Source organism: Rhagoletis pomonella, unplaced genomic scaffold, assembly GCF_013731165.1.
Source record: "Rhagoletis pomonella isolate Grant_MI unplaced genomic scaffold, Rhpom_1.0 Rhpom_scaffold_00004, whole genome shotgun sequence".
Lineage (NCBI taxonomy): Eukaryota > Metazoa > Arthropoda > Insecta > Diptera > Tephritidae > Rhagoletis > Rhagoletis pomonella.
The window spans coordinates 59,058,139-59,078,401 of NW_023458558.1; the positions used below are offsets into that span (position 1 = coordinate 59,058,139).

General features: G+C 35.6%; 1 protein-coding gene across 9 annotated transcripts in view; it reads left to right on the forward strand.

Moving 5' to 3' along the window:
• Positions 1-20,263, forward strand: part of LOC118737882 (tropomodulin) — a 205,299-nt gene that overhangs the window by 170,806 nt on the left and 14,230 nt on the right. For 8 of the 9 annotated variants that reach the window (XR_004992851.1, XR_004992847.1, XR_004992848.1 and 5 more), the window contains 5 exons: positions 14,560-14,712; positions 17,296-17,587; positions 17,744-17,964; positions 18,044-18,295; positions 18,362-18,509. Coding sequence is in view for 3 of the 9 variants with exons in the window: in XM_036468691.1 (XP_036324584.1) it covers positions 14,560-14,712; positions 17,296-17,587; positions 17,744-17,964; positions 18,044-18,295; positions 18,362-18,509 (1,066 nt within the window). In the remaining 6 variants the exon portion in view is untranslated. Of the gene's footprint in view, positions 1-13,901; positions 14,007-14,559; positions 14,713-17,295; positions 17,588-17,743; positions 17,965-18,043; positions 18,296-18,361; positions 18,510-20,263 lie in introns of those variants that run through there. The other variant, XR_004992852.1, reaches the window with a different exon arrangement.

Genomic DNA, 20,263 nt, shown 5'->3' on the forward strand with positions numbered 1-20,263 from the left:
TACAACCAAGAGGTGGGTCTTCTCGTCAACATCAAGTTTAGACTATCAGACTTCTGTGGTAAGATCACCTAACAGTTGTTGCTCTTTTTGCTCTTCTTAGCGCAAAAAAAACATATGCATTTCTTTGCAAAGTGAAAAATGCCGTCTAAACGTAAAAAATGCTCTTAGTTTGGGACAAAAGATTGAAATCTTAAATAACTTGGCTCGTGGTTTTAATATTGGGAAGTCTGCAATCAGCTGCATAGAGCCTTAGAAAGAAGAGATTACACAAAAATAAAAAATAAAAGATCGAAACACACGAAGAAATCAGTATACTCAGGAAATTGTGGGCCTAATACCTATAGTAAAACTGCATATGTATTCAGTTTTTCTCTCTGACGTCAGGATTTTTTTTAAAGGACCTTGTAGTTTCAAACATATAATTAATTCCAAATATTAGTGGAATTAGTGAAAGAGAAAATTCTGTACATTAAAAAAAAAAAAAAAAATTTTTTTATTCACAAGGACGAACAGGTATTAAGGCAGTGTCAGACGATTGGGCATTTACCCAAAATTTGCGCAATCCCAATCGTGCGAATGCGCAAATATTTTTCTTTATACCAATCAAGAAAAACAATTTGTTCAAATTTTCAATAGAAGTTCGCTGTATTGTACCAATCGTGTGCCTTTAAAAATGCCTTCTTAATTAACTTAAATTTTTTTCAGCTAATAAAGTTAGAAGGACGAAATTCGAGGTTGTGGTCGAGTGTATAGTGTCTTCAACATATAATTTTACCAAAAATAATTATTCAAGTATAAAATTTCAAAGGGATATTTTCAATACCTAATCGTCTTTATGCACCAAAAAATTTAATCGGCTTTAATTATACATAAATTTCTCTTCAATTAGCATGGATATGCTGTTTTTCTACATTGCACTGAATTTTTTCAATAATTTTTTGACGTAATCATATTTTACGAATTTCAAGGTCCTTTTAAAAAAATTCCTGACATCAGAGAGAAAAACTATAAACGCAGTATTACCACAATTGTCCCATGGTTTATTATTATAAAATTTACTGGCTCCAATACTTATGAAGAAGCGAAAGCTAAAGGTTTGCACTCTGCTGAATATCGTAATATCATCACATAAGCAACCAAAAGCAGTCCTGTATACCAGATTACATAAAATACTGTAAATTATAATGGACGTATTCATAAAAAATAAAAAAGATTTCAAAAGTCGCAGGGTAATACTTTTTCGTTTCACAAAGTATGCGTTGACGTAGTTTAAAGCTCTTAAAACAAATGTGCATTTAAGAAAAAAGCTAATATTTTTGAATCCTGAATGGGTCCCCTTCCTCGCATCGATGAACATTTTTTTTGGTTTGAACTGGAAGAACAAAGAAATTAACAATGTATTTATTATTTATAAAAGCTCTAAAAAAAAAAGAATTAATTGAATGTCTTTTAGAACACAATTTCCGTCATGCCTTATCAAATTTGGTTTGGAGACAAAGGTTTCTGCTTTTATGGAAATTCGTTCCAAAACGCATCATAAACCAACCCTGTCGGAAACTACAAAAACCAAAATGAAAATTCGTTTAAGTTTTTTACCTCTAATGAAATCCGCTTTGAAATAAAAATAAATGTACTTTTAGAATTGAAATAGTTTTACTAAAAAAGTCTCTAGAAATTTACTTTGTCGATTCAACGAATATAAACACAATGTGTTGGGAATCATCATTTTTATATATAAAATAGTATCCATGCCTTAACTAGAACCATATGTGTTATAAATCAATGTCAAAAAACTCAACAAACTCTCATCAAAATTTAAGTGAATCTTTAGAACATTTTTAGGTATGCAGTTTTATGGCCCATACAATTTTCGTTTGAGTGGTCCAAAAACAGTAAAGTCAGAATTGTAATGCTCTCACCCCCTAGGATTGTTCTATATCGACAAAAGTATACCCCTATTTTTTATTTTGAAATCAAAAGAGGAGGTCGCACAAAGCGCTCAAAGATTTCCATGAATTTTATATGGAAAAAATTACTTTTCGAAGAAATGGTGTGGAATTCTTGAAAATCAATTTTTTTCGATCGGAAAACTCTGGTTCTCTTCAGGAGACTTTCAATAATAATACCCAATTGTTTATTTAACCATTTTTTAATACCAGCGAGTTTTTATTGGTAATGAAAAAATTGGCAATGAAAAAATGGTTCAATAAACAACTGGGTATTATTACTGGGAATCTCCTGCAGATAAACAGGGTTTTCTGGTGGAAAAATATTGATTTTTAACTATTCTATACCATTTCTACGAAAAGTTGTTTTTTCCCCATATAATATACATGAAAAACTTTGGGCGCTTTGAGCGACCTCTAAATATTTTTTGATTCCAAAAAAAAAAAAAAATAAGGCTATATTTTTTCGGTATAGAACAGTCCTAGGGGGTGAGAGCATAAAAATTCCGACTTTACTTTTTCTACATGCATTTTTGGACCACCCTACTGTACATATGTAGGTGCGAACTCGAATTTATGAAAACCAAATTAACCAATCCCATGGAAATAATACGATTCCCCAAATCAAAACATGCGAAGCAATAAAATCATAAAGTCAAACCATTGCACTATTTGATAAAAGTATTTTGGCAACTGTGTCAAACATTGCAGACCAATCTACAATTTAATAACTGCTTAGCACAAATTTCACGCGTCATAATTTATTTAATTCCCACTTACCACCTATTAACCCACTTAAGTGCGTCTAAATTTATGCTGTTGGAGTAAATCACTTGTCGATTTTCTTTAATTGTTGCTCAATCAACAGTAAAATCTTCAACGCATTGCTTGCTAATATTGTAATAAATATTTTTGCAAATCATTTCGTTGCCTCACTAAAATTTGTGGGCAATACGGGATTAACCACATCGGGCGAGAAACAAGTTTGATTTACACTTTTGGTGCTTAGTGAATTTTTTTTAACGAAATTGGTTACTCGTCTTTAAGAATAATGGAAACTTCTCTGACACAGAAACTTTTAGGCTAAGTTGCAAAGAAAACTTTTTTTTTGTATTTCTGGCAGAAAGTTTACTTAGGTACTACTAGGACAAATGGTGGCAGCAACAAATGTCACTAACGTGACCACCTAGTTTCCTGCATATTGCGTAGATTTTTTTGTATTTCGGTATTATCTTTGCTATTTCTTCCATATTTTTTCTCAGTCTGCCACAGAATTCGGTCAACGAAAAGCCAAATGAAAAGTCGGTGAACCGCAAATAAAGCTGCTTTACCCACAAAGCGAAAGAAACAAAATAATCACGTTTCGTATGTGTCTTCATTACCTCGTGAACCTAACATAGCACGCAAACAGCCGTACAGACAAAAAAGTGTGTTAATATGCATATGAATGTGCATATATCCGTATGTATGTATGTGCATAAGCGCAGTTATTAGCACCGTGTGCATTAATATTTTTGTGGATGCATTACTTTAATTTATTATGTCTGAGAATTCGCTGCCAGTTTTCAGCGTTCATCAGATGTGTGCTTTAATTAGATCAAATTACTATACGGTTATGCGGCATGACACATAACGGCATATAAATAAGCTATAGTGTATGTACGTGAATGATGTTACAATCAGGTAAACGAATAAATTTTTTTGAAGCCCGAGTCGTTGCAGAGCGTAAACAGTTAGCACTTCCAGTTATTATTAGCACTGCTTAGTGCTTTCTGCGCCAACCAACTAGTTAGACGGTTTGGTGACTGTTTTCATTCAACCCACATCAAGTGAGACGTGCCATAAGCACATTTATCCAGTGCGTATAGCGGTAAAGATTTTCTGTTATTCTAACTAAATATTTAATCTTCATATAACCAAAATTAAAAATTAACATTCTACCTATTAAGTAAATGCAATATTCATTCAATATCAGTATATACATTAGGGTGGTCCAAAAATGCATGTGAAAAAGTAAAGTCCGAATTTGTATGCTCTCACCCCATTAGATTGTTCTATACTGAAAATATGTATGTACCCCTATTTTTGAATTTGAAATAAAAAAACTTTTAGACGTCGGTCAAAGTTTTCCATGTATTTTACATATACGGGGGAAAACCACTTTTCGTTAAAAATGGTTAAATAAACAATTGGATATTGGTATTGGAAGTATCCTGAAGATAGCCACAGTTTTCCGATAGAAAAATATAGATTTTCAAGATTTCTATACCATTTCTACGAAAAGATGGTTTTTTCACATATAAAATACATGGAAAGCTTTGAGCGGCATCTAAATATTTTTAAATTTTACTATAAAAAATTGTGGTATATTTTTTCGATATACAACAATCCTGGGCAGTGAGAGTATTAAAATGCCGACTTTGCTTATTTTGGACCACCCTAATATACATACATTATATGTAAGCTTAAGCGGAATATAGAAACTTATGCCGAATTTCCATTTGGCATTGAAATTACTAAAAAATAAAAAATGTGTGCCATTTTAAAAATACCATGACACGGGCATATTTAATGTTCAACTTTCCATTGAAAATCCAGCAGAAATCCCACATTAGCAATTATAGAAAAAATAGTATCATAAACCTTTTCACTTGTTAAATTCATGTGTAGAACACATCAATCCTCTAACTACGATTTTTAATTAACTTCTTCAAATGAAAGTCAAAACGAGCTATTCTGGGAGGAGTTGAAGTGTTCACAGTTTTTTTTTTTGTTTTGAAAATCCTCTGGCTGAATTTTGCTATAGGCCTCTGAAGATCGGTTAGGTTATAGTGGCTGCATCCATACAATACGTTAGAGGGAAGCACACTTTGGCCGGGTATGCGCTTATTGCTTTACCGTAGAGAGACACTAGTCCGCGGAAATTTTCTCAATCGAAGTCTGTGTCCTGACTAATGGGACAACAATAAACATCATGCCGGATAGCCGTGCAGCGTTAAGGGCAGTTGACTCTTGCAAAACGGTGTCAAAGGTAGTAGACAGTTGCAAAAAGGTACTGATTAGACTAAGAGCCAGTAACAGAGTAACCCTATGGTGGGTTCCGGGTCATGAGGGCTTCGATGGCAGCGAAAGGACTGACACTCTAGCGAAATGCGGTGCCCAACGGGGACTGGTCGGCTCTGAGACTTTCTTTGGTTCATCCAGGTGGTGGGAAGATTTGAGAACTACAACCCAAAGGGAAAAAGACAGTCCAAAGATTCATAACTCCCCCTCCCCATTGGAGTGACTAGGTCTAGCTAGGTCGCAGCGCACTATGCCATAATAATAATAATAATAATAATAATAATAATAATAATAATATATTTAAAATTTTTAAAATATGGCATAGGATCTGATGAAAGTCAGACATGTTTAGTTCACTTTTTACTCAATCAACTTATTTTAATACTAAATAGTAGACTTAGTTGAGGAAGTGGAAATGAATGCGTCGTTTTGTCGACGCTACGCCACATCGAACCCATATTTACACCATGATCGTAAACAGCGTTGCAGTTTATTATCTGTAATGGCAATTGACAGTTTAAGGTGTCGCAAAGAACAGAAACCCAGTGCAAAATTATTTTACTGTCAACGTTTTTTCTATTGCTATTTTTACTTATGTGCAACAAAGAACGAAATCATTATATAAAATTTCCTCCGATTAAACATAGTCTATCAATTTTGCTCCGTTTTTTAGATGGAATTTTGCCTTATTGATTTTCTGGACAAATAGTCCAAAGCTTTATTTAGTTGCGCTCACAACAAAGAAATTAAATATTTGACATTTCTTTTGTCGAAACAGGGGTAGAGCATTAAAACCCGACTTTATTTTTTCACATGCACAAAAATCTTGCACGACAAACAAATACGCTTAGTTTCTGCAATGATTTTTATCAATATCAATCGGAATACGTTAAACTGTAAAGAAAATATTGAAAAACTAAATCAAAATTTCCAGGGCTTATTGAAAGCTTTTTCAAAAAATAACAAATCACCCTCTTGCTATTTTCTCTGCCCGCAATGCCTTAACTATCATTAAATGGTAAGATATATATTTCTCGATACGAATGCGACATCGACATGCTGAGTACGTGGGAATTGGTAGGAAGCAATGAAAACTGTGCACAACTTGCACGACAGCGACACTGCGGCGACATAATATCGCTTGCGTATCGGCCGTGTGACACGGCTTGCTATCACACCACACATGGTATCGCGTGTCGCATCGCTTTAATGTGTATTGCGCGTATGTCGATGTCGCTTTCATATCGCATCGCTTATCGTATCGCTCTAATGTGCACCGTGCCTTGTACTATCGTTTTGTTCATTAAACGATTCTTCCACCTTGAAAAGTTTCTCGCCTGTAAACAGAATTTGCGAATTTGTGATCGTTTTTTCGCGTAACTATAGAAGCAAAGCTTCCGATTTGGCTTACATTTTTGTTTGAACGCCTCCGTGTCTCTTATAGGCGCTGAGTTCCAAGTGACGTTTTACAACGCGCATCATCTTGTGATATTCATTCGCCAGGACATGATTTTCCGCTTGCGTAGCGGCTTTCGAGGTATTCGATGCTCTACCGCTCGCAATGACTTTTGACGTTGGAAGCAATGTATGAATATTTCACGGTCCACTCTATTCGACTAGTCTCCTTGAATCACGATGTAGCGAAACAAGGGCAGCGCGGACCGCTAATCTGCTCTTTGTCGATTTGACAGCATCCACCCTTGCGCTGACGTCACAATAGTGTTTTTCGCACTAGTGATGCATATTAAATTTTCATATAGTACATATTTGCCGAAAAGTTGTAGCTAAATGTAGATAAAAGATAACTAAAAAATAAATATGTATTTTTATGTGCATACATTTTTGATAGTTGGTGTACAAAATCTTCCTTCGGTACTATATCATATTTTAAGCTTCAAACAATCTTTTTCTACGAAGAATGACCTTGAAAGGAATTGTTTAACCAATTTTTATGCCTCTTTACAAAGGAATGCCTTTGAGAGTAAGAGAAAATTTGGTTACATTCCAAATGTACATAAAATGAAGTGTTTATACCTAATATACGTTCATATTGAAGAAGCTGAAAAGTCGGTACAATTCTATCTAGTTTTACATCACTACTTTGCACCACTTCTTCAGAATTGCTCTTTGCTCTCTCATTATCTCACACCCGTTTGCTCTCAGCTCGATTGGCGCAACCTTGTATTCTATAATTCTTGACCATAAATAACTTCCCTAAAACATATCACGTTTAATAAGGCGAGTTTTTCATAATCTGTGACCCCTAGAAAACCCTCCATTTAACATCTTTGTAGAACCGTTTAACCCCTCAGCTGCCATTTTTAATGAACTTATGGTAGGATTTCCAATATTCACTTTAATTTATCTTAAACTACCTGCGGTTCTGTAAGCTCTTTACTATTAAATTTTCAGCAGATAATATAGGCTAATAACTAAATGTTATTAATATATTTTTCTCCTCAGTGCAAAATATTTTTTACGATTTTAATTTTCAGTAAAATTTTCTTTACCAATGCAACCGGTTGTCCCCAATTACTTTATATGCATATACATATTTCCCACCTCTATTTGTGTGATTAATGTATTTTCGTATACAATAATGTGCATACATTAATCTCTAGTTAGACATGCATATTTATATCATATGTATATATATGTAATACATGCTCTTTCACGTTTGATTAGACCATGAACTCAATTGCTATTTATTTGCGATACGAAAATTTCGCGCATTCAGCATGCGACTGGTTCAGCAGTGCGCACGTAATTTCCAGTATTTGAATGCAGCATAGAATTGGTTTTTGCTACGAAGTTCTATGGAAATGCTGTAATCCAAAGCGGTTAATTCTCTACAGTGGCTAGGTATTTGCACTTACATAAATATGTATATAAATAAGTATACTATTTACCTCACTTTTTAATGCTGCTCATTAAATTTCTGTTTATGCAGCAATTCCTATCGAAGTACTACTTCGTTAGCTGTAACTGCAGATATTTGAATTTATGTTGTTCATAATTGAAAAACAAAAAACTACCAACAAATTTATACCTTCTGATTTCACATGCAATATTGTATTCAAAAGTATTAAAAAAAGAGAATGTTCTCGCTTTAAAGCTTGTTCAAGGTCTTACATCTTGAACGGCTCAAATATTACATTTTTACAGTGCGAAGCCTTTTTAAAATTAGTGGTTACAAATGGTTGTTGTGGTTATATTTGTAATGATTTTTTTATTACTTCATAGTCTAAATTGACAGCTTGTTTTAAAACTGCGATGAAACACACCCACTTTTTTACTTCGCCAATTTGTATAGGTATCTAAAAAAAATAACGTAGATATATGTACATATGTATGTATGTGCATGTGTGTTCAAATGTTAAAAAGCAGAAAATTAGTTTAGCAGCTGTGGCATTGAGTTTGAAAGTTGTGATGATTAATTATGAAGTATTAAATTAGTAAAGCTACATTATTTTTAAATAGTGATCATTGTTTTATCTATTGAAGGTGTATCTGTCCATATTGCGAATCATGTATTTAAGCATACCGCTCCAAAACTCGTTGTGGTTTGGTTCAATGGTTTGAAATACATAAAAAAACTGATACCTGTACAATAACCGTTTCAGGAGTATCTCTCACCCGCCATTCGATTCGGTTCAAATTGTTAAATTTTTTAAATACTAGGTGATACAAATGTCGCATGGTTGCAATATTATATTTGATTAAAAATTACACGCCTATGGGATATACCACGCCTCATTGTACAAACTCATTTACTATATATAGTATACCTTAATGTACATTTAGGTCTGCACACCAAATTTCAGAGTGTTATAACTTATGAGTTCTCTGAATGTACCACGCTTTGTAAATGGTCATCTCATTTTTGTTTGATGCGGTCAATATGAATCACATATACTCGATGTCATCTAATAAACTTTTGGACTTCCTACGGGAGTTAGGACTGAGCGATGTGCTGTAAGGAGAAAAGAGGGCATAATAGATATCCTGGTCACACTGCATACCTCAACCAATATTCATTTATCTTCTTTAAAAGACCCTGGAAAAGTTGATAGATACAAATATCAAACAAATCAAACAAAACGTAGCGGATAGCTTGCTTTCAAAGGCACAGCCGGGTCTTCAACGATATCTCAAAGCAAGCCATTTTAGAAAGCAGTGACGAGCGCAAGGATTCACCCCTTACTATCGAACAGGGTAAGCAGTGTGTTGAGCTGCAAAAGTGTCTCGGCTCAGTAGGGCAGGCATAAGTGACTACACCGGTCAACAGAGGCACAGTACAGGGTGCATGCTATTTCCACTATTTTGATCACTGATGGTTAACCTGATACCAAAGAAAATGAAAGGTAGAACTTACTGCTTTTGCATATCGTCCCGTTTCTGCCTTAACCACGTATCTACAATTTTTGGGAAAACTAATATTACCACTTATAACGGCTGTTTAAGCATCACACTATTGAGGGTGCTCACTACTGTTAGTGGAACCAGAAATATTAAGTAAAAAATGCGTTTATTGTATCCTAGGCGAAGAAAATTAAGCATTTTTTCTTACACTCTCTAAAATACCTATATTTCAGATACGAGGTTAAGGCAGAAACGGGACGATATGACGTCGTATTTAGTAAGTTGAAAGAGTATGTTCACACTAAGCACACTCATGAGTAAAGCACTACGGGAGATACACCATTAGGTTAAACAATCCTAGCCTCAAAGTAGAAAAGGTGGATCTAGTACTCTTCAACAAGAAATTTTAGATTTCGAATTGGTCTAAATCTAAGCTACATGCAGTGATTTTTCAGCTGAAGCAAAGAAGCAAAAACCTAGGAGTCTTACTTAAGAGCAAACTGTCTTGCCGTCTCAATGGGGAGGACAGGGCGAAGAAAGCATCGGTGGTGCTTCGTCTTCTGTGCCTCATTGGATCTTCAGTGGCATTTTTCAGACCGATACCGGTCTACGGGGTACTGTTTTTATGGACGGCAATGAAGAAGAACACGCCAGCACTCTACTTATTGATGCATTTTTCGCCGACGTTCGAAACTGCCGCCAGACATGAAGGTGCGCGCGTTTGTGTGCAGGTCCTACGGTCAAAGTTGTATAGCGCGAACACTATCTTCTCAGACTGACTACATTATTCCGGGCTTCACTTTGGACCGAATTTCGGAGCCACTATAGATGAAGTCTTGTGTGAGGTCATGAGAAGGGCTGACTCGGTGATTGTTTGCACAAATGGGTCGAAGATAATCAAGTGTGTAGGCGCTGCATTGTTCTGCGCGAAGGCACAGTGTTGCCGGTAACGTGGAGGCCGATACACTTACCTAAGAAGGAGCTTCGTAGGTAACTGTGCTGATAGAGGAGTTGCCGATTCCGCTACGAGCGATTAAGCGGAAGTAAAACTTGTATACGATCCGGCAGGCAAAGATGTTGTAGATCCAAACATATAACTGCAATCTGTCTAGGACTATATGTGCTGAGTTCGATATAGCAAGCTCCCAAATTGTATCTTATCTCTTAAAGGGAAGGAAACTGGCTACTGGTTGTGATACTAACAGGATACTGAATTATGGCTTTACGCGCCCTTAAATTGGCTCTGATCGAAGATGAAAATTGCTGGAAATGGGGGATCAATGAGACAGTAAAACACATCTTTTTTGAGTGTCCTGTATTTGAAAGACTGCGGATTAACCTCATTTTAGTAGGACTTCTGCATTCCAGTACCTCTGGCAATCCAGGTTTTGTCGCAGTTTGTGAAGCTTCCCTGCGCTTTGACCAATGGAGATTGCCTCTGAGCAATTTTCTTAGTGCAGAATTCTGCTTGGAGGTTTGGCATTGCCTGCCGATCGGCAGCAGCTGTTAGAGAAACACTTCCTCCCAGCTTTTGGATGGTTGCACGGAACAGAAATCGATCCTAGGTAATGCCGAGTCTTCGTCAGCTCTTCTATGGCGGCCCATTCCATTAGTGTACTCTCAACTTTCTTAATATCGTGTTATATTTATGTCTTACATCCTAAAGTCTTCAAATCCTTTTTTTTGACGAACACCAATTTCCTAGCTGCCTCTTGTGGTTTCCCCTCTTGTAAATTGTTAAAAACTATCGCCAATGACCAGACATACATATACTCACCAAAAATTTAAAGCCAAGAACTCGTACTACAGCTAGTTTTGATAATGTCTTTACTACTGTTTATTTACTTATATATTTTCCGCAAATTCATACAGACATAACTATAATACAAGTATCCAATATGGGTCAATTGCGGCCGCACCACACAATTAATTCTACTTCGTTTGTCCAGTTTTGGTCGCCTGAGACGCGGTTGCTGTCGCTGTCATTGCTGCTTTTCAAGTTTCAAGTGCTCGTGCGTGTACCTTGTCCAATCACTGCTTTTGATTACTGTTTACTACTTATTATTGTTATTATTATTATTATTACGAGTATTTCGTATCTTTCTCCCGAACCGGTTCTCGCCAATGCTCAAAACTTGTAACACTTTTGTTTATTGTGGGGCATAGTAGAACATACCAACTACATGAATACAATGAAAACTAAAAATGTTTCCAAATAAAAATAGGCAAGAAGCAAAAAGTGTGGTACAAGAATAGTCATGCTACTTAATACACGTAGGGCATAAATTATAAAGTAACCTCCCCGCAACTTCTGTGGTTCGCCAATCAAACTGCGCAACTGAGTGAAGCAGTTGCAGCTTTGCCTCAAAAACCTACTACCATTAAAAATCACTTTTGATTGCGTTACGCTCGGCGAGTTTAAAGTGTTCATGCCAGCGGAAGTAAGGGCTCATATCTCAGTGTATACCTTTTAAATCGTTAGCACTTCTGCGCTTGCGTGTAGTTGTATATATTGTATTAGTTATCTTCACAGCCAAGTTCTCGTTTTGGTCGGCACCAATGGGTGCCCCTTCATCAGCTTTGCATAGCCAATTCGATCGCGTCTCCTCCGTCACGATTTAGCTAGCAATTCAACTGCTTTTGTCACGCTACACGACTCCAGACTAATAGTGAGTGAGAAGCACTCAATTTGTGGACCCTCGCAAAGCATGAACACTGCTAAATGTAGCGAGTCAACTAAGTGCAGTAGTTGAGAGGCTATGCATATTTGGCTAAAGCGGAAATATGCATAGCGTTTCGATTTAAAGACTTATTTTATATTATATTCTCGATTTTTACTACATTATCCCTTCTTTGAAAATAAAACATAAAGTAAAAAAGCTTCCCACTGATAGCCGCAAGTTCAAATGAGGCGCTTGAACTTTCATTTAGCTGAATCACTTGAAAAAAATAACAATAAACTTAAAGTCTCGAATTGTAGCTTGTCTTACTAATGTATGTATTCACATTAGACTGAATCACTCCCCATACAAAAAAATCGGTACTGTGTTTCCATTGGAATTATAAAATCTATTATATTTTAAGACTTGCACCAAAATATTTCTGATAAAAATATTAAAACTTGCGTGACCGATTTCAAAATAACACCAAAAAAATTTTTTTTTATGAATCAAAATAGTCTTTTGAAATATTTTTTTAAAAAGATCGCCGCAGATGAAAAAAAACAGTTTAAGCTTAAAAAATGTGCATAAAATTATTTAAAAAAAAAGTTCTACGGAATCATAATAATGAGATTTTTGATGCTTTTTTTAAACATTTTCAATGATTGGTTTAAGAAAAACTCGAATAACTTAGCCAAAACTTTACCTATTTAGACTTATGAGAAAAAACTGGAAAGGTATTTTCTCATCCTGTTTATTTTTACAAATAAACTCATTCAAAGTATGAAATAGAAAAGTAGGATGAACGACCATCATATGAACAGAAGTTGAATTAAGATGTGTAGATATATGAAAAAAAAGTCAAGACGTGAATAAGTTTTTTGCAAAGAAATAAAAAGACTGAGAAAACACCTTTCCACTGATACCTCATATCTAAGTCTAAATCGGAATAGTTTTGGCTTCTTATTCAAGTTTTTCTTAAACCAATCCTTGAAAAAACGTGAAAAGAAAGGCAACGAAAATCTCATTATTACAATTCCGTTGAATTTTTTATGCAGATTTTGTAAGCTTAAACTGTTTTGTCAAAAAACTAATTTTATTCATAAAAGACTAAATTTTTAGAGGTTTTTTCAAATCGGTCCACCTCACGCAAACCTTAATATTTTTCCAAAATATTTTGGAGGATGTCCTCAAATATAATAAATCTTGTAATCCCGGAGGAAAAATCGCAACTTTTGTTGGTGATGCAGTCTAATGCACATACTTACCTTCATCCCTAGCTTTTAGTGCACCAGCCGTCACACGATTCGCATACATTACCTCAGTCCAAAACAAAAATGAACCAAAACAATAATAAATCTTTAAAAGCGTTTGCTGCCTCTTAGGGTCTTACCACCTTTACTGCTGCTTATTGCGATCTTAGGTCATCCATAAAAGCTAGCAATTCGGGTGCAGCACAGCACGCCAGCGATGAGAGCGTGTGCATGCTTTTTTGTTGCTTGGTAGGTAAGTTGTTGCACTAGTGGTTTGACGACTCTTGCTTGCCTGCTCGCTGATCCACAGTACTTACTACAGCACACTAATTTCCGCTGACTGATGTGACTGACAGATAGGCAGACAGACGACATTGAGTCGATCCCACGAAACAACGCTGAAGTTAACTGCAAACTGAGCTTTGCTGCCGAAGTCGTTACTTCATCTCAGTGGAGCATAAACAATACATAGTCTGTCCCCTATTCCAATTCCCATTCTTAGGCTGGTATTGCTTTCTTGAGGGTGTTGTTGCAGAGCTTTGGTGTCCAAAAACCAAAGACGCTACCAACCGACCTGCTATAGTAGATTTGTAGTTTCAGTCAGTCGCATTTGAACTTTGACGGCAAGCGAAGGCGCGAACTTCATACGTACGGAGGTTCATAATATTTACAATAGTTTTTGGTTGAACGCTTGTAAGATTATTGTCTGCGCCAACCAAATGGTAGGTCTGAAGGTTTTGTTGTCTACGTCATTTTTTGTATTTTTTTTTTGTATATATTTTTTCGTTTTCTTTAGCCGTTAATTGGATTAATTTATATGGTGCGCTCGTATATTACGAAATGCAATATTGATTTTTAGGAAATTCTACTATTTTCTTTGTGTTTTAATATTTTTCGCGGGATTTGCTGTTTCAGAGACGAAAAAATTCGTGCAGCGCGCCAAACGCCGATTTCCTGTCTAGTAGTTTGCTAGTTTGGCTCATAGTGCGCACGCGGTGAACTTAACAATAATAATTTCATTCAAACTGCCAATGGATTCTTCAAAAAAGTTGCAACGCCCACCTTCACCAGTACCTGAATTCCAAAAATTAAAACTACGCCCAGTGCCAAAAGTGAAAAGACGCGCACCGCAGCCTCCCACCACACTGGCGCTTAGAAAAGTTGCAAAGCTTTTGGAATATATATTTTTAATTATGTAGTTTAATAACTTTTTTTATTAGCTGCTTTAGTGATTTATCATTTATTTCAATCTTCCAATTTTTTTTATCTTTACAGACTTCATCTACAACAAAGACTACCACTCTTACTACACCTGCAAAATTATATGGCAAGGACTTGAGCGAATATGATGAGGTTGATGTTGATGCTCTGCTGGCACAGTTGTCACCAGAAGAAATCAACATTTTAGCCAAAGAAGTTGATCCCGATGTAAGTAAAATGTAAAATAAAATTATAATTTTTAAATATTAAGAGTTTAATATATTTTGTTTTCTACTTATAAGACTTTAGAACACAATGAGGTAGTTCACGCTTATTTGGTTATCAGGTTATCTGTTAAAAATTATTATTGTGTAGTGTATTTTATTGTTGTAAACTGAATGAAACATATAACCACATAACCACATAAGCTTATAAACAGGCAAGCGTGAACAACCTCATTGTGTTCACACTTGCTTGGTTATGTGGTTAAAAATATAGTGTATTTTATTGTTGTGAACTGAATGTATAACCTTATAACCAGACAGGTGTGAAGACCCACATTGAAAACGATGTTACCACGCGATACGACATTCATGTTTATTCCTCATTATGTACACTTTTACCCGTCGCTCAAAAACTAAAAAATATGTGCATTAGGGCGGCTCAATTTTTTTTGACTGCGCGTATATCATAGAGGATTTTACATGTAATTCTAAGCAAATTTGAGTTTAAAATCAATTTGGAATTTGCCAAATTGCGAAAATAAATTTCAAAGCAAATGTGAAAATTTTCACTGTAAAACTGTAGGTCCCTCCCCTTTGTGTGGCAACATCAAGGCGCACGCCACAAATCGAACGAAAAACTCGGCCAAACACTAACATATGTGTAAGTGCCAAACTATTATTATTATAACGAATACGAATTTTTTCTGTAACGGCTGCATTAAGTCTACGTCAAATATAGTATCCACATGGTGGTTGCAGGGCTATATTAGAAAACCATTTTTACTTTTTTAAAACCACTTAAATTTTTTAAAATTTTTTAATATTTAGTTTTATGGATTCTTTAGTTTTAATAATTTTTACTTTTTTTTGTGTATATTTTTTAAGTATTTCATATTTCTTCTTTGTCTGTAAGTTCAAGATTCTGATTCCTTTTCAGATTCGTCCGCCTTATAGGATCCACCATTTTAGATTTTCCAAAACTAACTTTAGAGTTGTAATCAGCATCTCTGAAATCCCTCCCATAGAAAGTTTCATAAAGAAAGTAATGTTGAATGTCTTCACATACAAATTTTATAACTTTTTTTTTTTAAATCATCTACCGTATTGGATCCGTCATTTTGAATTTTTCAAATCAATCTTCAGATTCGTAATCAGCGAGACCAAATACCCCCTTATTCGAAGTCGCCACTTTTGATGAGCTACTGGCCTATAGTACAATAATTCGCAAAATTTGTTCTTCCAAGGTGTCCAAAAGTTCTGGTTTGTTCGCATAAACCAATGACTTCACGTGGCCTCAGAGAAAATAGTGTAGAGTCGAATCATTTCGAGAAGTAACTCTCGAATGAAAACGCTTGCTGTTGACAGTAACGTTGTTGCTGTTCTCAATTTTAAAGAAATAAGGATTCAACCAAAAAGCGAGTTTTTGTGGATGAACCAATGCCTCGTGAATTCTTTTCACTTCTGTTACGACAATTTTGCTTATTGGAATGTCTTTTTAGTCAAAAATGAGCACCACTGTAGATACAGAATCGAGCCATGACTTTCGAAATAAATTCACACAATTTGCAAGCGTTGTTCTTGCAAACCAATTGATAATAGCGTTGCCAGATCTGACAAATTTGTGTCCGTTTAATCGCCATCGGACAATCAGATCTCTGAAAACCCCCTACAGAAGACTACGTATTTAAATAATTGCCCGCCTGTGGCAGTCTGTTTAGATTTATGAGTTAAGCACCATTTGTCAAAAATTTGATTGTCCGATACCAGAGATTAGCTTTATATAGCAGTTCAGTGAAAAAATCCTTGCCAGAAAAACAAAAATATTATATATATATATCGAGAGCTTATATTCAATACCCTCTAACTGCAATTTCCACAACACCTAGTTTCTAATGTTGGAACTAAAAAACATTGGCATTTACCTTCTCGGCCAAACTAAAAGGCATTTTTACAATGTTTAAAGCGACGGATAGAGTTTTTGACCTTCGTGGAAATTCGGTAGGCTTAAAAATGCACTCTGTTAAATAAACTGTTTTGTGTGCTTAAAGGCGGTGTAAGAAGATTGGGCATTTGGTCAAAATTTGGTGCAAATCGTAACCCAATTGTGTGAGTGCACAAATAATTTTCTTTATTATTTATTTTCAATAGCAGTTCGCTGTATTTTACCAATCGTGTGACTACAAAAAACTTTCGTCGAAATTTTTTTTATTTTGTACCAATAGCCCAATATAAAAAATGTACAAATCTGTACAAATGTACCAATCGTGCCCTAAGGAAATACTCTACAGAATTCGTTACATAAAAACTTCAAACCTATGAAAAAAAACCAACAAAAAACCCAGTACTTAACTCCAAAGACATTTCCTTATAAGGGAGTATTCGTTATAGGGGAGTTCGTTACAGAGAAGTCTGATAGTTAAAAAAAAAGTCAGTATGTTCTCTATTTCTTATTTTCACAAATGTTCGAACTGTGCGACATTTAACCGTGAAAATAACGGCACTTAGAAGGCCTTTAGACTTTAAGGGACTTACATTTTTTTTTTTAAGATTTCTGTTCAATTCTAATCTTATTTTTCCCTTACTTTAGGACAATTTCCTGCCACCCGATCAACGTTGCAGCTATGAATGCGACAAAGACCCCACCGGCCCATTGAATCGTAAGAAGTTGATTGAACACATTAACAAACAAGCCTTGGAAGCACCAGATGAACCCGAATTCGAACCTTACGTTAAGGGTACTGTACGTGGTAAGAAATGGGTGCCACCGGCAAGGGATGAAAGCGAAATTGCCGCTGAAGAACAGATCGCTATCGATTTGGGCGATGAATATGAACATGCGCTGAGCGATGCTACCCAAGAAGAGATCATCGATTTGGCTGGTATGTAAAAGTATTATCGAGAAAAAAATTAGTTAATTAAAATTACGCAGATTTTAAAACTCCAAAAAAAAAGAAACTTTTTCTGAACTCAACTTAAAAAACACTTGTCTTTGTCCGGGGTTTTATCATTAAACAAATTTTACGTTTCTTTTGCAGCTATACTTGGTTTCCATTCGATGATGAATCAGGATCAATATCATGCTTCATTGTTGAACAAAGGTCAGCCAGTTGGTATGGGTTGGGACGGTATTACAAAATCAACTCAACCAAAATTGTTCCCCATGGATCCACCAAATAACACAGATGTCGAGGAATCAATTAAACGTGTAAAAGATAACGATACAAAATTGATTGAACTGAACTTAAATAATATTAAGGTGAGTGGGTGAAATTTCAAACCATGTACAGTGTAATAATTATGCATATGGATACATGTACATATATTCACATTTACAGAACATTTCCGATGAGAAATTCGAACAACTTTTCCAAGTACTGCCCGATAATGAACATTTGGAAGTTCTGTCCTTAACAAATGTCGGTCTAACCGATAAAACGGCTCTCCTATTGGCTGAAGCAATTGAGAAAAGCAAAACCCTGAGAGTATTAAATGTTGAAACAAATTTCATTAGTCCACCTGTTGTTGTGACTTTAGTGAAGGCCCTGCTCAAGTGTCGCACAATTGAAGAGTTCAGGGCATCCAATCAGGTGAGTCTCTATAATTTATAATATAAATATATATGTTTTATTAAAATTATCTCCTTGTTTTAACAGCGATCCTCAGTGCTCGGTAATAAGATCGAAATGGAAATAACCGAATTAGTGGAAAAGAACTCATCGTTACTCAGATTAGGTCTGCATTTGGAATTCAATGATGCGCGTCACAGAGTCGCCGCACATTTGCAACGTAACATCGATAGAAGTGAGTTAGCGTATTAATTTAGTTATTCCTTTGCAATCTCTAGGTGATTATTAAGAATGGCCCACATACTACAACTCCTCGAAACAACGTTGGCTCTAGTGTGTTTCACTCGACTCCCTGCAGGTTTAACTTGCCCTTGTTAAAGTGTCAGCATAAGTTTAATTACTCTATATATGTACAATCTAAGTGTCAATTGATTAGGTCGCTGAAAAGTAATCTGATATAAGCATCCCATTCTTCATATTTTTCACACACAGCTGAAATGCAATCATCAACAGCTGCTGAAAGCAAATTCATGCGCTTACCGTTATCCACATCATCGCCAACGCCATTGCCACTTTTATCACCGCCATCGTTAGTTCTGTCCGCTCATTTGCAAACATCACCGATTGGCGCATCATCGTCATCATGTGCCGCCAACACAACCACATCGCAACCACTTGCAACCGAATTTGAGCAAAAAATGCAACTATCCGAGACAGCTCTTACCATTACAGCTGCTCCTATGGAGAAATCAGATGACTTCAAGGCCAAAGCATACGATTGCCCAGATAATGTCAATGATTTAAATTCATTGAAAAATGAGAACGACTCGCATGATGTTGGCAACGAAAATTTAGATGTGAAATATGTTGGGGCTGAATTAGTAGCACAAATGCCAGAGGCAGCAATGCCCAGGCTGCCTACGCCAGCAATCGTTGCAGTGGCTGCACTCAATATTATTCAAAATGCAAACGAGCGCGAAGAGAAGGAAATTTAAAGAAGCCAACCGATAACTGATGCATTCGATTATATCAATGCACATTTTTTTTTTCTTAAAGGAAAATATTATGGAACAATTGCTTGCATACCCCTTTCCAAAGATGTTAAATTTTATTAAAATTTGTTAAATTCACATTTAGCGTTCTTTAAGCTTCCTTCGGTTAAACTTGCCGCTCATTAACAATGCCAGCTTGTAGTAATGTGTTCAATATTCTGGCATCAGGTAATATGGATGACCCTGTTCTCTTTCTCTCTCCCCAAAATGCATCTCACTGCGTATAACATTTAACCAATTATCCAACGTAAATAGTTCGTTTCTGAAGTTTCGTGCGAAAATGTGTCACATTGTATAAAACCGTCATCGTCACTGCGTTGTTCATCGATCGTTCAGTTGTTTTGTTGAAGTCTCGTGTTTTGTTAATTCATTACTTTGTTAAAATGTTGATGTTCTTGTTATTTTTACAATTTGGTGAACTCTAACTGAATAGTTGTTAACTGGGTCTTCAATAAATATTGGGGAATATCCTTACTGTGAACAGAGCTTTAATGTAGATTACGTAATGCATTAATTTTATAAGGGTAAATTAGTAAGAAAGTTAATATGCAGCCATCATAACTCATCGGGACTTTTCATTGAAGCGATTACATCACTATGTAGAATTCCTAATTTACTACTGTGTCATCAAATCCCGGCTCTTCTACATACAATTACATTTCAATGTCCAAACTTCATTTAGCGTCACCTCATATCCAGGCATGAATTGCAAGCTTAGCTTGCATTCGTCATATTGCCTTAGTCATAGTTCATTTCATTCATTCAAAATATGCTCCTTTGTGTAATTTGTCAATTCCCGCCAATGTAAATCCACTCTTAACTGTTTGTTGCTTTTCTTTACCTGGTTCGTTTCCCATTTTTGTTGTATTTACATACATATAAACAGATTTAGTATAGAGTAACTCCTATTAATACTTTTTTGTTTATTTATTTAAAA